This window comes from Guillardia theta, assembly GCF_000315625.1.
Source record: "Guillardia theta CCMP2712 unplaced genomic scaffold GUITHscaffold_35, whole genome shotgun sequence".
Lineage (NCBI taxonomy): Eukaryota > Cryptophyceae > Pyrenomonadales > Geminigeraceae > Guillardia > Guillardia theta.
In genome coordinates this window covers 105,674-122,760 of record NW_005434639.1, presented here as the reverse complement: position 1 = coordinate 122,760, position 17,087 = coordinate 105,674, and the positions used below count along the sequence as shown (strand labels likewise).

General features: G+C 56.3%; 1 protein-coding gene across 1 annotated transcript in view; it reads left to right on the top strand.

The window, feature by feature from the left end:
- GUITHDRAFT_108638 (hypothetical protein) overlaps positions 1 to 15,836 on the top strand; it is a gene marked incomplete at both ends in the record, with an annotated part of 43,060 nt that extends 27,224 nt beyond the window's left edge. The window contains 5 exons of the mRNA XM_005832293.1: positions 18 to 14,522; positions 14,581 to 14,717; positions 14,775 to 15,152; positions 15,201 to 15,614; positions 15,663 to 15,836. Coding sequence (XP_005832350.1) covers positions 18 to 14,522; positions 14,581 to 14,717; positions 14,775 to 15,152; positions 15,201 to 15,614; positions 15,663 to 15,836 — 15,608 coding nt within the window. The remainder of the gene's footprint in view (positions 1 to 17; positions 14,523 to 14,580; positions 14,718 to 14,774; positions 15,153 to 15,200; positions 15,615 to 15,662) is intronic.
- Between the last annotated feature and the right edge of the window lie 1,251 nt (positions 15,837 to 17,087).

Genomic DNA, 17,087 nt, shown 5'->3' with positions numbered 1-17,087 from the left:
TTGCCCGGCCTTTACAGGGATTTTGAACATTACACTAACAAGTGGAGGAGACCTTCCTGTCAACCAGGAGATCGTCCTAGGCTTGTCATTACCAGGCGTCAACAGCGGGTTCGAGGTCGATCACAAGTTCGTAGAAGCCAATGCGAAGTCCCTCCGTCTCATAGTGCTGGGCTCGTCTTCGCCCATCGCGCTGAACCAGACTCGGTTCATGACATTCGCCGAGATTTCTGAGTTCGTACCAAGGCAGGTTGGTGTTCCTGTTGCGATCTCTTTCAGCTTCATCCCAGCTTACACGCTCCAAGACTACGACACGGTGCATGTGCACTTGCCGCTCTTCTACTCTTCCCAGGAGATACTGGCTCACTCGCTCTCCGGTCCTGACGGGTCGAGGTTCTCGGCTAGGTGGAATCAAAACCTGAGCACGCTAGTCCTATGGCTGCATTGCGCGAATGACAAGGTGGAGGGAGGACAGCAAGTCAGCGTCGTTTTTCCGTCCTCGCTCGGAATCTACCTGCCAGTCAACGGCATCAAGACAAACTCGTTGGACCTGACCGTCGCTGTGTCAAGCTATCCTCCCAAGTCCATTGACTTCACTCCTGGGGTTGGGTACTTTGCTGATACCCGCATTGCCTTCAACCCGCCGAAGGCAGCGACTGTCTCCGCCATCATCTTCAGCTTCACTCCCTTGATGGACATCCCGTCCGGAAGTCAGGTTGTGCTGCACCTGCCGCAGTTCTTCACGAACGCAACGACGAGCCAGGTGATCAACGATCAGTTTTACTCGTACGAGTGGGTCCCTTTCGTGTACAAGATCGAGAACTTCACCTGCGCCACCACCGCCTACTTCTCAATCCCGAGGATCTGCTACTCTGACAATGGAAGCAAGGTCACTGATCACTACTGGACTGAGCGTAAGGTCAATATAACCAACACGCTGATCATCTCCTTCAAGTCTGCCAGACCCGCTAACCAGAAGCTTGAGATCACCGTCCCCGCAACCCTGCAGATGATGATTCCCCGACAAGGAATCTCGGTGAACCAGCAGCAGCTCAAGGTCTCCACGGCCAACTTCGACCAAGGGATCTATGTTCCCACCTCCATCATGAAGTCTCCTGGGATCTACCTCGCCGGGGACTTCTCTTTCTTCAACATGAGCTTCAAGCATTCGAACAAGCCGCAGATGGCAGGAAACCCCAGCGAGATCACCATTTGGTTCCAAGCGATCATGAACCTTGTTGGTGGGGATGAGATCTTCATCCGCCTCCCCTCCTTCTCTCTCGCTAGCAACCTCTCGCTGGTTCCGGTTGTCCCCAACACTCCTTACATATCTCCGGACGCCTCCTGGAACTTCAACAACGCCGGCCTGACGCTCACAGTCAGCAGCGAGATCGAGGCCGAGACTCCGATCCAGATCTGGATCTCCTCTACCTCAGGGGTGAGGCTGCCAGTCAAGGGGGTGGTCAAGAACCAGAGAAACATCACCATCTCCACCAACGCCGTGTCCGGGCCCGTCCTGGGCTACCCCATCACCTCATCGCCAGCCGTGTACCAGCAGGGCTCCTTCGACATCGCTGACCTTCAGTTTGACAGCATCGGAAGCATCTGCAGTTCGGTCTTTGGAGGTTTCGAGCCACCAGGATACAACAGCTCTAGAGTTCTAGACAGCATCGCCTGTCAGGAAAGCTTCCTGGGCAGGGGCAGGGCCAAGAGTATCACCCGAATCTACTTCAAGTTCAAGGCGAGGATGAGGCTGTATCCGACCGATGAAATCAGCCTTTACCTCGTCGGTTTCACCGGAGGGTACGGCAAGAGTCAGTTCCAGGTCAAGAGCACTCCCAACGGGACAGTGCTGAACGCCTCCTGGAGTAGGCAGCAGAACATCCTGACTATGACCGTCGCCGAGTTTGTGGAGGAGTTCACGCAAGTCGACATCGTGATCGGAGAGGAGATCGGTCTCTTCCTTCCGTCCACGGGCCTCAAGACAAACGACCAGACCCTCCTCTTGGGTTCAAACGCTGGCTCAGGACCTCTCACACCTCAACCAGCCCTCACCTGCACTCCAGTTGGATCCTTCGGCGTCTCCCCGACGCTGACCTTTTCCAACCCTCTCCCCGGCATGCCTTCGGACATCATATTCTCCTTCAGAGCCTCAATGAGGCTTCAGAGCCTCGAGACGATCACTCTTACTTTGCCTTTCTTCTTCGGCCCCAGTCGCCCAGTCATTTCTGCTCAATCAATCCCGAAGCTCTGCGATGCCAACTCCGACACCATCGGGTGCGGCAGCTATGTCGCTCAGGCCTCGTGGATACTCGAGACCCAACAGCTCGTCCTGACCGTCAAGTACGCGGCCAACATCCCAGCTGATACTGACCTCACGATCATCATGCCAGCAGACGCACAATCTGTCAGGCTCCCCGAGGAGGGGCTGGCGACTGACCTGCTGACCTTGCTGGTGAGCAGCGAAGCTTCTGACGGGCCGGTGCCTCCCACTCAGATCACCAACGTCCAACACGTAGGATTCTTCGGGGAGACGAGTCGACAGCTGCCTTGTGACCCTGAGATCAGCTGTCCCTTCCCCTTCTCCCCTCGAACCTCGGACGTCCTTCGCCCGATCATCTCTTTCGACCCTCCCAAGGCAGGGGACGTCACGGCCGTAACGCTACAGGTGCGCAACTACGTCGACCTGGAGCCAGGGGATCGGATTCTGATGACCCTCCAAGGCTTCGGAGGGGTCACGGGGCCTCTGACCTTAGTTTCATCGCTCAACGTCTCGGGGTCGTACGATGCGACAAGGTGGCAGGTTGAGATTATTCTTCACTCCAACGCCTCGTCAAATTCTCGATTCTCCATCGAAATCCCCCAGGAGAATGCGATTTCCCTGCCGCAGTCTGTCCTAGAGATCAACTCAAAGAAACTGCTCGTTACAATCATCAAGAGCGACAACACGGCATCGTCTCTGGTTCCCATCAGTGCAGCCATCGGATATCTCGACAGCTTTGCTGTTTCCTTCGACACTTGCGCAGATCTGACTGCTGCACAGAAGCAGAATATCCCAACCAGTTGCCAGTTCCTCTGCATCTTGAACTCAGCTTGCACACAGTACTGCCTCTCTCCCTTCTCCGCTGCATCCATCACCGTCTCCTTCTCCAACAGAATGGCATTCGTCAACGGTGACGTGCTGACTGTGACCTTTCCCGGGTTCGACGGAGAGGACTCTGAGTTTGTCCCGACGTCGTCAGGAGATTTCATCAGCAGAGGAACTTGGAGCAAGGCCGATCGAACTGTCAGGCTGTACGTGGGCTTGCCGATAGCAAGCGGAGCAAACAACCAAATCACCATCCCTATCACAGCGGGCATCACATTGCCTAGGAGTGGCTTGCTAGCAGACGACGCCAGCGGCATTTCTTACTCCATGACGGCTCGCAATGGAGTAGTCTTATCGACCAGTCGCCTGTCTTCGCCGACAGTCGAATCGATGATTTCTCGTTCAGAGATTCAATTCGTCCCGCCGTTACCCGGTACCGCCACTCAGATTGTCGTCAAATTCTATCCTGTCTCGGTCCGCGGACCCTCACAGACCGACTGCAGCCAGGAGTATGCGCTCGATGCTCAGAGCTGGGTAGCTGTGTACCTGCCCGGCTTCAAGATCGAGAATGAAAACCTTATCCTCAGTGGGCAGACGCTGGAACAAGTGCCCAATCCTTTCTCCAACAACAACGAGTCGTTGGCTATCAAGGTTGAATCCATCCCGATCGGTGCCATCGAACAGTCGCTCTGGTTCAACTCCTCGCAGATGCTCATGCTCCTGGTCGCTAAACCCATCCTTTCCGGTTCTCTCGTGCAGGTCACGATCCCGAAAAGTGCTTACATCATGACGCCCAAGGCAGGGCTGCAGATGAACGACCCTTCGCTGACCATTCAAGCGTACATCCCTTCCGTTGGGCGAGTGCCGGCGGTGTCAGTTCTGACTTCTGACATCGTCCAGCCTTATGCCGACGTCGTCGTCTCTAAGTTGGAAGCCATTCCTCCACAGACCAACGTCAACGTGCGACTTCGCGTCGGGTTTGCACTGAGCATCGACTTCAAGCCAGGAGAGGTTCTTTCTGTTACCCTTCCTGGATTCAGCGTTGCAAATGTCAACCAAGGCATCACCAACTTCGAGGTCTTGAGTGAACCGTACGTGTGCGAAGAGTATCCTCTCAGATGTGTCGGAAAGATCAGGCTTGCATCATGGAACGCGGATACTAAGGTCTTGAAGTTGACGGCTCAGGAGCTTGTTCCCGTGAACGAGTACAGCACCGTCATAATCTTTGAGGACATCGGATTCAGAGTCCCAGAAACAGGGCTGATGCAGAGTGAGAAGAGCTTGTACATGTCTGCCATCACATCGTCTGCCATCATCCCGGATACCAACTTCGATGACATCACCCCCGTCGGCTACTTCCGATCCCTGCCTCACCTGTCCTTTGATCCAGCCAGCGCCAACGCCATCTCAGGCATCACAGTGGGGCTGGACACAAACCTCGTGATATCCGCCAATACCGTCATGGGCATCACCGTCAAAGATTTCTCGAGCTCGCTGGTCAATCAATCGGATTTCGTGTCGGTGTATCCTACCTGCCAGCTCACCAAGGTCCGATGGTACAACAACCAGATCTTCGTCTCAACGATGCAGGATCTTGTTGCAGAACAAGTGTTCAACCTGACCCTCTCCAAGGATTTCAAGGTCAAGTTACCCATGAACGGCATCCAGCCCGTCGTTACCTTCGATAGATACAACGCGAAGCTGGACGGACTCTACTACAAGGTCTCGACTGATCCGTTGGGAGTCGTTTCAAACTCGGAAATCTGCTTGTCAAGCTACTACAGAGGGTCTCGGGTGTCCGTAAAGGTGGTAGCATGGATAGGTATGCCCCTTTCATTCGGCGACACGGTGTCCGCGGTTGTTCAGGGGATGACAGGACCATCGGCGGTAGGACTGAATGCTCAAATGTTCAAATCCAAGGAGATGGGTTGTAACCCCTCGCAGCTCGAGCAGGTTCTCCCTGCTCCCATAGCGTCTTGGGACAGCTCCACATCCACTCTGTCCTTCCTGTTGGCGCAGAACGTCGAGGGTAATGTTTCTATCCACCTGGTTGCCCTGTCAGCCCTTGAGATCGGACCCTTCGGACTGTACAAGGACGACGATCAGAACTTGATTTCCATCGCTACCGCCATGCCGGTCTACCAAGAGCCCATCAGTCACTCTCCGGGGGTCGGCACCGTCCTGATCTCCTTGCTGGACTTCCAGCCGAGGCTCTCCGACGAGCCAGCGAGCTTCACGGTAGAAATGCGATTCAGCTGCAACCTTGCAGCTCGCGAGTCGTTCATCCTGCACCTGCCAGGCTTCTACAAGTGCAGCATGGTCAACGACTGCAGCTACACCTTCGCTACCCAGGGAGAGGAGGCTGACATGTTCCCTACGGCCACCTGGGACGGGGCCTCCAGCCCCCCGAGGATCGTCTTCACGGCTGCAACGTTCGTGTCGAAAGGGCGAGTAGTGAGTGTGGTGGTGCCGAGCTCTAGCGGGATCCGGATCCCTCTGAATGGGTTGTCGCTGAATCAGAAGGATATCAAGATCTCGCTCAACTCTTCTTCCTGTCTTGTCCCGCCTACATCCCTGCTCTCCGTCTCTCCCGTTGGCTCCTTCGCTCGCTCAGAGTCGTTGATCTTCGGGACGCCAGTGGCCGGAGTCTTTTCCTCCATCACCTTCGAGTTCACTCCTACACAGTTGATCCCCGCCGGGTCAAAGATCAACCTCTGGCTCAAAGGGTTCTCACGTAACCTGTCAACTCCCGTCAAGGTTTTCACATCGCTCAACACGTCTTACAGCAACTCAACGTTCAACTCAACAGCAACGTGGGATGCCGGCAGCCATGTCCTGACCTTCAGCACCATCCACGACGTCAACCCCGCCACTCTAGTGACTCTGCTCGTTCCAGCGTCCGAGAGGCTGAAAGTTCCCCTCACTGGCATCCAGAAGTACAACGGCTGCAACTGTCTCAGTACGAATGCTTGCAACTGTACAACGGTTTTGTTCTGGGTGGACTCTATCTTAAGTCCGATTTCTTCCCGACCGGTCGAGAGCCTTTCTCTAATCGGAGCGATCTTGGAATCCGAACTCACTTACAAGTTCCTACCCAGCTCTTCCTTTCAGAGCGTCCCTGTGAACTTAACTTACAGTCTCACTTTCAACTTCCGTCTCATGGCAGGCGACGAGCTGGTCCTTTACCTCCCGGGATTCCGGAGAAGCAACCTGTCGGCCCCTTCAGCCGACTTTGCTTATCTGAACCAGGAGGCTGTAGCTCGACCAATGTTCGATGTTGGAGCCTGGAACCCAGCCTCTCAGTCCCTCTCGCTCAAGGTCTTGCAGGAGGTCGGAGCTGAGCAGCGGGTTAGATTGCTCTTCATGTCGGACTTTGGGTTTCTGTTCCCCTTCGACGGCATCACAGGCAGAACGAGCGACAGTTTCAGAGTTGTCGTCCAAGGAGTGTACGGGAAGGTGCTGTCAACCCCCTCAGCTGCTGTCCAGCTGTTCGGATCATTCCTCGGCACTTCTCAGCTCCGCTTCACTCCCAAGATAGCAGGAGCCTCAGTCAACGTGACCATCAGCTTCACCGCAAGTATGCTGATCAATGCAGGAGAACGCGTCCTCGTCTCCTTGCCGTTCTTCGGAGGAGCCAACGGTCTCTACTCCGTCTTCTCTTCCCCTCCCGCGTTGACCAACGCTGCTTACTGGGCGACTGACAATCAGACACTGACGATTCAGATGCGCGCCGTCGTGCTGCCGTACACCAAGGTCGTGCTAACAGTATACGGATCCTCCTCATTGTCTGGGATCAACCTCCCGATTCAAGGAATGGCCTACGACACCTTGCACCACTACACGCTCTCTACTAATTGCGCCGACGGCCCAGTCCTGCTGCCGCTGCCCTTCGTCCAGATCGACTCGGTAGCTGCCGTGTTCAACACTTCCGTCGTCTTCGGAGAGAACGCCAAGGCCGGGCAGGTTGCTAACCTGTCAATGGCGTTCGTGGTGAACAGGCCGCTAGTCGTTGGTGATTTCTTCACGGTGGAGCTGAACGGCTTCCAACTCCAGTGCTCCGTATGCAACTCGAGCGACTGGACGCTGCATGCAAGCATCCTTATCCAGGGATTCAGCGATGAGTCGCTCGTGGCGACCTGGAACAACCGCACGGCCCTCCTTACACTCCGCGTCGTCAAGGCGATAACCAACTCCATCACAGCCATCCAGGTGAACATCCTGTCCAGTCCAGAGCTCCAAGTGCTCTTGCCGTCAGACGGGGTAACTCGAGGCGATCAGAAGATACGAATCAAAGTCTCAGGCCTGTATGGCAACTCCGACTTCGTCGCGATCAGCAACGTACAGCCTGTAGGAGCTTTCATCACCAGCCCCAGGATATTCTTCGTTCCTCCTGTGGCAAACGCCATCACGGAGCTCCGAGTTGCGTTCTCGCTATCCAACGCCCTCCGGCCTGGAGATACGATAGTGCTGACTATCCCAGGGTTCTCGCTCAACGCCTCCTCTGCCTCCAGCGCCACCACCATCGATGTCACCAGCTTCCTGCTCGGTTCCATCAAGGGAGACTTGTCTGCCGTGTGGGTCCCTGGAGAGTCGGCTCTGCGCATCTCCATCATCAACTTCATTCCAGCAAGCATTTTAATCAACATTACTCTGGGCAAGGACGCGGGGCTCACCATCCCATCGGACGGGGTCTCGCAGGTCCCGATCTCGATGCTAATCGATGCTGTCGACGGCAAGATCCTCCCCGTGCCAACGTCTTACGAGCCGGTCGGGTATATCTCTGGCAACATGGAACTGGCCTTCACTCCGCCAGTCGCCTCCTCCCCCGTCGACATCACCTTCAAGTTCTGGCCCGTCAGTGGCCTCCAGGCTAACGATGAATGCACCCTCCTGCTCCCGCTCTTCTCCCGAGCCTCAGGGCTGCCTGCTGCTCTGCAGCTCGACGTCTCGTCAAGTTTTACAGCTCTTTGGTCCGTTGACAGCAAGACCGGACAGCCGACTGTGACATTGAAAGCGACAGCTGAAATATCCCAGCGAGTGGAGATCGTGATCTTGGCACTGAACAGCATCATTTCCCCACCAGAGGGCATTTCGCCGTCTTCAGTCTTCACCTTCTCCTGCAGGTCTCCGTTGGGAACCATTCAGCCCACGAAGATCCAAAAGGTCCAGCTGTTCGGCAAGTTCGTCAGCAACGCCATCTCCTACTTCCCTCCGAGGCCAGGAGCCACCCTCTCAGACCTCAACGTTGCGTTCGCCTACTCCCAGGCTCTCAAGGCTGCAGAGACCGTCGTCGTCAACCTCCCTGGATTCACCTGGAACTCTAACTTTGCAGATCTCACAAGGAACATTGTGGCTGCCAACTCGATCCCCTTGGCGATCGAGTGGAAGAAGGACTCTTCGAATCTTATCCTCACCTTGCAGCAGGACGTCCCAGCTAAGGCACAGGTGGAGATGACCATTACAGGTTGGGGGCTGATGCTGCCAGCCTTGGGCGTGAGAGACGATGTGACTTTTACCATGGCAACGGACGCAACTGCCGGGCCCGTCCTGCCTGCCAAGATCCTCTCCATACTCCCAGTAGGCGCGTTCTCCGACACCTCCGTCAGCTTTTCTCTTCCTGTTGCAAACACAGTCGTGGACGTCCGCCTCACCCTGGTTCCTCTGATGAGAATTGCAGCAAATGACAACATCACTGTAGTGCTGCAAGGTTTCGAAGCCGTAGCAAGGCCTTCGACTGCGAACCCTTCGGTTGTTTTCACTACCAAAGTGACTGACGGTTTTGTTACCATGTTGTCGTACACGTTCCCACAAGCAACAGCTGCCTTGCAAAGCACAACCATTGTTCTGCCTCAGTTGCGAACTCCCTTGGCTGGTCTGGTCAAGGGCTACCGGGGAATATCCTTATCGCTGGATTCACGTTCTGGATTGGTGAAGGATCTTTTTGTTGAGAACATTCAGCCGTTCGGCAGCTTCTCCTCTGCCCTCTTGAGGTTCCTTGCAAACCCTGACGACGACAGCATCATCGACATTCAGTTCGCCTTCACAGCGACTATGGAAATTCTCGTCGGAGAGAAAGTCCAAGTATCGCTCACAAACTACTCTGGCACCTCGAAGACATATCAGGTCCAGGACGATTCAGGTTCATTCTCCTCAGTCACGTGGGATCTCGCATCGAAGAAGTTCACGCTAGTACCCAACAAGGTCATACCAGCCTGGAAAGTCATCAACATGTACATCAAGGACGTCAGACAGGTCGGCAACGTCGCCAGCATCTCAGCGTTGATCTCGACGGACGCATCCAACGGCCCGGTTCTACCAACACCAGTGCAGGTGGTCAACAGGATCGGCAAGATCTACAACTCCTCGTTGCTCTTTGGGACCCCTGTCGCCGGTCAGGTCAGCTCAGTCGTCGTCTCCTTCTCTCTCTCCGCTCCGATCCAGCAAGGAGAAAACATCCTCGTGGGACTCCCTGGCTTCAAGATATCTGGCGCTGCCGAGACCTCAACCATTCAGCTCAGTAGCTTTCAGTGGTCGTATGGCATCTGGACAAGCTCGCAAGACACGCTAGCCTTGTTCACAAAGACCTTGATAGCCTCGGATTCTCCCATCTCCATCACAGTCCCAGCTGCTGCCGGGCTGCGCCTGCCGCCGCAGGGGGTCAACGCGAGCAATTTCTATTATATCCGCTCCAATGCCTCGTTCGGGCAGACTGGCCCCTATCGGGTGGACAGCGTGCAGGCCGTTGGCTCCTTTGGCGGCCTGTCGCTTTCGTTCCCTTCACCTCAGCTGGTGTACGCGGGTCAACAGGCCAACATGCTGGTGGAGTTTGTTCCGTCCATGGACATCAGACCGGGGGAGAAACTCTCAATCGCCCTGCCCGGTTTTTCCGGCACGCCAGCGATCCAGCCACAAGGTGCCACGTCATCGGTAGCCCTTGCAAGCTCCGTCGTCAACATCGTCTTGGCGTCTCTCAGACCAGCAGGAGTCAAAGTCTCCCTGACCGTTACTGGGCTGACACTCCCAGCTAATGGAATTCAGAATGGCCAACAAGACATCACGATCTCCACCAACGCGGCTGCAGGGCCAGTCTTGCCGACTCCCTTCAGCAGCCTGTATAGTGTAGGAGCGCTAAAACAGGCCAAGTTGTCCTTCGGAAATCCTGTTGCGAACCAGCCGACAAGCCTCAAGTTCGAGCTTTTGACTTCTATGAACATGAACGTCACGGCTAACATCTCGTTGTACCTTCAGTCGTTCCCTGTGAACGACACTGTGATCAACGGGTTCAGTTGCTCGTTCCCCTGCTCCTGGAACCAGTACTCCAAGGTCCTCAGTGTCCGCCCCACTCAGTTTGTGCTGGCCAACACGCTGTTCACAATCCTTATACCCCAGTCCGCAGGATTCTTCCTCCCCGCAAACGGGATCCAAAAGGACGCAAGCGGGGTGAAGATAGGAATCGACTCTGTGTTCGGCAAGGTTCAGCCGACCTCCATCACTTCTTCACAAGGAGTGGGCGTGTTCTTGAACAGTCAAGTCAAGTTTGACCCGGGCAGTGCCGGGGGATCGAATGAGATTCAGCTGTTCTTCACCTACTCCCTCAACATCTCTGTCGGGGACACCATCGACCTTGTCCTCACGGACTTCACTAGGACGTCGTTGCAAACTGTGACCGTCGCTGGCTCCTCCTTCGGCGTAATGAAGTGGAACCAACTGACGTTCACTCTAACGTTAACTTGCACCCAGCAAGTTCCCCAGCTCGTCGAGTACAGCGTCCAGATTCCCCCGTCGTTTGGCCTCATCAGTCCCCTCAAGGCGATCCCAAGAGACACCAGCTCCTTCCTCATCTCTTGCTCCGCCACTCTCGGTCCAGCGCTTCCCAGGCCTCTTGACGCATCTGCACCTATCGGATACTTCGGTTCCACCACGTCCCTTGCTATGACTCCCGGGGTAGCGAACCAGGCCAATGACGTCACTTTGCAGTTCACCAGCCAGCTCGCCCTCGAGGTCAACGATGTGGTGAGAGTCTTTCTGCCATCGTTCCAGCAGGAAGGAGCCTTCAGCAATGTCCAGATGGTGACGGAGGATTTCAACGCGACCGCTCGCGCCTGCTCCTCCTCCGTCTGTCCCAGCTCTCCTGGGTTGTACGTGGACGTGCAGCTGAGAAAGAGGGTCCTGGCGAATGTGGCCGCTCGTTTCACGATCAGCCTGGGGCTCATATTACCCCTGGATGGGGTCAGGAAGAATGACAACCAGTTCAGATTCAGCGTTCTCAGCTATTCCTCTCCCATCCCCGCCACGTCCTTTGCTGTCGTGAACCCAGTCGGAGCTATTTCCCTTGCCAGCCTCTCCTTCTCCCCGCTGGAGGTGAAAACTTCAGTCAGCATCGTCCTCCAGCTTCGCCTGTCCATGAGTCTCGACGTCGGGGATACGATCGCACTGAAGCTGCCCAACTTCGAAGGAAGCTCTTTCACCAACGGTGCAGTCAGCTCCATACCCAGTGGCTGCGTTCTGCAGTCCAGTTGGAGTAACCTTGATTACACCTTGCAGATGAAGGTCTCATCGGCAGTGGCGGCCAGCACGCTCATTACCGTCACTATCCCTTCAGCGTTGTCCATCTCCATTCCAAGTCAAGGAGTAGCAAAAGACGACAAGAATTTCACAGTCTCGATCTCCTCGATCAACGGGAACGTGTCTCCCCGGCCGTTCAGCACAGTCGCCAGGGTCGTCGCCTTCTCTACCAGCAGCCGGCTAATTTTGTACTCTCCCCTGCCATTGAACGGCTCGGCGATGACTTTGCAGACTGTCGCCTTGCAGCAGATCATGGCCGGAGACGCCTTCTTCCTTCAACTTCCAGGGTTCATCTCCTACTCCAAGTCCATCTCGCTCGAGGCATCGCCCTCTATCAACATCCAAGGGTTCTGGAACGAGGGCCCCTCCTCCGACGCCTGCTCGGCGTGCTCGCAGGGTACTCTGTGCCAGTCAGAAGGCCTGATCATCCTCTTCAAGCAGACGTACGCGGGTGAATTCAAGATCACCATCCCTGCAGGCTCAGTAATGCTGCCAGAGACAGGGCTGTCAGTCAACGTCACCACGATGGTCGTTGGTACCATGGCTGACTCCACCGTCAGCTCGTTCGTACCGACCTCCTCCACCGTCGTCTCCTACTCCTCTGCCGTTCCTCCTCTCATCTCGAACGAGGAGCTGGTGATCCAAGAAGTCTCTTCGTCCGGCTTGTCTAACTTGTCGCTCACTGTGCACTTGAACTCTGACCTCCCCGCTGGCACCATCATACGGCTCCAGCTTCCCTTCATGCAAGGAGACGAGGACTGGGTGAGGAGCTATCAGTGCAGGTTGCAATATTCTGACATGCGCAACCACTGCGCGTGGGAGGAGAGGAAGTACTTCTTTGACAGGAGATATCAGCAGAAGTTCGAGGACTACAACTTCCTGGTTGTGGAGAATAACTCCTCGGATACCTTCACATTCTTGTCGTATTCCTGGAGCTCTTCAAATCAACACATCGAGATCAAGACGAGTGAAGCGATCAAGGGCTTCCAGACTCTGTCCTTTCACATCCCCACATCAGCAGGATTGTACGTCCTGCCGCAGGGCAACTACAGGCTCGAGGATGCAGCGAGCATCGAGTTTGACCTCCCGCAGCTTGCGATGACGACGAGGAGGTTTTTGATCACTGACGTGACCCATTTCGAACCTCTTTTCAGAGATTCCTCCATTCTCATCACACCAGGATCATCGGGGGTCGGGCTCAACGTCCAATTCTCTTTCCTTTCGCCTCCGGGCCTGCAAGTCTCCGACGTAGTCAGGGTATACCTTCCAGGGTTCTTCCTTCAGACTCCCGCAGTCGCTCTTAGCGTCTCAGTATCGCCCTTAGTCAGCGTCACATGGGAGACAAACCTGGAGTCCTCTGCCATCTCCTTCCTGGTCGCTGCTGGCTCCCTCGCCGCCATGTCTAAGGTCCAGATCACCCTGGCGGCCACGGCAGGCATGCAGATCCCAAGTTCAGGAGTGGACAAGCAGTCAGGCATCACGATGGAGGTTGTGAAGGCAGGTCAAGAACACCTCAGACAGGACTTCGACACCGTCTTCCCAGTCCATGGCGTCCTGTCCTCCTCCTTGTCGTTCGACCCCACGATCGTCGGCCAGTCGCCCTCCATCTCGATCGCGTTTGCTCTGCCGTTCAACCTCAACCAGAGTGACTCAGTCCACGTCCTTGTCCCCAGCCTCTACTCCGGCGCTAGCAAGCAGCTGACTGGGTTGACCGCCAAGTCAGTGTGCTATCCACGGCTCTTGCCCTCCCTCTCTGTCTCCTCCGTCAGCCACAGCCGTTGCCAGCAAGGGCAGGACGGCTGCCTAGTCCCAGAGGCATGCGCTCCTGGCTGGTATGGGCCCACGTGCTCCTATTTCTGCGATGATGCGGCGACTTGCAACTCGCTGGAGAAGAAAGGTTTCTGCAACGAGTTCGGCACCTGCACCTGCCTCCCTCCCTTCCGAGGGACCTTCTGTAATGACACGCTCCCCAGCTCGGCGGCCTCTTGCTCCTCCCAGCAGGGAGCAGACGTCGTCCAGCCAATGGCGACTCCCTCAGGAACTTGGTCAAAGGACGAAAGTGCATTCGTCCTCAAGTTCTCGGGTCAGGTGCAGTCATGGAAGACGGTGACGGTCAAGATCCCGAGCATCGCAGACTTGTTCTTGCCAGTCATAACTGACGCACTCGCGTCCTCCTTCAAGATCTCTGTCCATTCGCAGGGTCAGGTCACGACCAGCGCGATCGGGCAGGTACAGAGGGCCTACACCTTCGGCTGCTACACGACCTTCGTTACCGTCCCTTCCTCGAGCTTCTGCAGCGGAACCGTGCCCGTCCGACTCTGCTCCAAGTCCCAGCAGGACGCGCAGCTGTACACAGACATGGTCGTCAGGAACAGTTTGCTCCAGATGACCAGCGCCAGTTGTCCCAGCAAGTGCCAGGACGGCTACGCTCCTTCTAAGGTACTTGATACGTTCTATGCTCCTCCCTCCTTGTTCGCTGACCTTGCCTTGCAGGAGGAATGCTGTAGCGTGTCCGGCGCATGGAACTCAGCCCAGTGCTTGCAGAACTCTGACTGTGCTGGTCTTCCCACGGACTCCGCCGCTGCTGTCAGTGGGGTAGCGAACGTCGACAGCCTGTGCTGCGAGCACTGCGACAAGCTCGTCAAGGCCACATGCAACAGCAGCACTGCGGTGCAGGAGTGCAGCCGATGCAGTTCCAGCGCTCCTTGCTACGGCTACACCATAGCCAAGAAGGTGGTCAGTATCGACCCCGTGGTCGGAGCAGCCGTCAAGCTGGACAACGGAGCTGGCATGCAGGTTCCTCCCGGCGTGTGGCCCGTCGCCCAGCCGGCGTCTGTAGCGATCTACTCGGCTCCGGTCACGGTCCCTCAAGGTGAGTGTGGGAGAGGAGGAGGAAGAAGCGGCAACCTCTGACTCTTTTCTTGTCGTAGGGGGTCAGAGCGTGTCTCAGGCTCTAGAGTTCCAGCCCTCCCCGCTCACCTTCCCGGAGCCCGGAGTGACCATGAACTTCCCTGTCGAGATCGACTCGACCATGCTGAGTGGTGGTATGCAGCTCGCCGTGTTCAAGGTAGGGGGGGACTTTTCTCAGCTCCTCTGCTGGGCGCTGACATCCTGACCTTGACAGATTGTCGACAACGTCCTCGTCCCGCACCCCTTCCCACCGACGCTTGTCAACGGTACCGTCAGCGTCAAGACCCTCAGCTTCTCGGTCTACACCGTCGTCCTCGTGCCGACAGAGCAGACTAACGTGCTAGGGTCGTCCACCACCACCAACGCCCCTTCCACCACCCCAGCCGTCTCCTTCCTTTCCAGCACGACTCCAGCTCCTGTCCCAGTCAAGGGAGGCGCAAAGTTCTGGACGCCAGCAGTCATCCTGGCCATCTCTGCTGGGGGCGGAGGCTTGCTGGCCATCCTTGCCTTCCTCTTTGCCTACAGGAGCCTGCTCTCGATGAAGTCCAAGGTGCTGGACCCTCTGCTGGAGGAGGAAACTCCTGAGCTGCAGGTTGGCACTGAGCTTGTGCTCCGACGGCCTCTGACCCCCTTCCCTCAGGTCACCACCAAACTCGTCCATCAGAACGGGGCAGACGCTGCGGTTGAGGAGGCGCGCATGTCCGGGCGCGAGATCGAGAACCTGTTCCTCAACTACGAGGAGGAGGAGCCGCAGAACGAGCAGGCTGACATGCTGGCACGGGAGGACATGGCTGGGCTAGAACGGCTGCCTCCCTCCATCAGGATGGAGCCGGAGGAGGTGGCGTCGTCCCTTGTGTGGAGCAAAAGCTCGTCAGGCAAGATGGAGCCTGTGACGTCAGCAGATCTCGTCACCCTCCAGTTCCACTCCATCTACCCCAACCCGGACGCAGACGTCGAGTTGACTCTCGACCCCTCCCTCAGCGACAAGTTCGGCATGGCCGAGCCCGCGGACTTCGCCGAGCTGGAGCCGGAGGTCACGAGCAGCAAGGTCCAGGTGAGACCCTGGTCGACTCCAGCTGGAGTTAAGCTGATGTCATGGCAGACGGCCAGTCGGGGAGGAGCGAGGGAGTTCATGTTGCATCCAGCGACGGTGGAGGAGGGAGAGGAGGGAGGAGAGGAGGAGGTGGAGCAGAACGTCAGGAGGATCGAAGACGCGCTGCCTGACCTGAACGGAGAGGATGAGCAGTTTGATGAGCTAGAGCCCAGCATGCAGTGATGGGAGCCAAGGGTGGTAGTGCAGTGAGTAGATTTACTAGTGTTATCAACATATTAACAAGTTGTTACGTGTTTACATCTCAATCGGTCAAGAAGTCCAGCATATATCCCAACTTTCATCGTTTCTCTTCTCTACCTTCATCTTCATCTTTTCGTTTCTCTTTCTCGTGCTCATATTCTCCTCGAGCGACGGACACAAAATTCAAACTGCATTGCCAGACGTCAACGTTGTTCAGGTCGGGAAAGGGAATTATGCAACAAGGAAAAGAGGATGGGGAGAGGACAGGGGAGAAGAGAGGAGAAGGGGAGGGGAGGGGAGCAGAGCAGAGCAGGGGAGGGGAGGGGAGTAGAGTAGAGGAGGGGAGGGGAACGGCGAGGAACGAGCATAAATCCACCTGCTCATCTGAGAGGTTAAATGAGATCATAGCCCAGTAGTCCAGCAGGTCTTCAGCGGTCGGAGCTCGACCAGCTCGTCTCAAGCTGACGCCCTGCTGGGGTGTAAGGGAGCGGAGGCAAGACAAGGGCAACCGACGTCCTCGAGGTCTCGGAGGCAGTCTTGGTAAGACAAGGAGCCGTCCATGCTGCGAGGGTGAAAGTTCTGCGGCCCTCCGAGTAAGATGACGAGAAGTGGAGGAAGGAGGGAGGTTGGAGGAGGGAGGAAGGGAGGAAGAGGGAAGGAGGAAGGGAGGAGGAAGGAGGAAGGGAGGAGGAGGGAAGGAGGAAGGGAGGAGGAGGGAGGAAGAGAGGAGGGAGGAAGAGGGAAGGTGGAAGGGACGAGGAGGGAGAAGGCGGACAGATGGACAGGAGGAGGAAGGAAGGGAAGGAGAGGACGTGCAAGGGGAGTGAGGATTACCGCATCAAAATCCTCGAACAGTCTTTGCATGTCGATCAATCCTGTGTTGAGGAAGCAGAAGCTGCAGACAGCATAAGGAAACACGCACCCTCCTCCTCCTCCTCCTCCAACCTGTAAACTTCTTCCACGATAACTCTCCTGTTCCTGCGGAGGCTTCCTCGAACCTTGTTGGAGGTTCAGGAGGAAAGAGAAAGAGGGAGGAAAGGAACCTCGCGGACGAAAGCGAGGTAGTTTAGCAAGCCTTGCTGCCTGCAGTGAAGGGTAAGAAGATGGGGCAGGATGCGGAGGAGAGAGGAGGGAAGAGAAAAGAGGAAGGACGATGAGGATGAGGATGAAAGAGAAAGACGAGGAGGAAGGCATGAGGAAGGAGGAAGGAGGAGGAGGGAGGAGGGAGGAGGG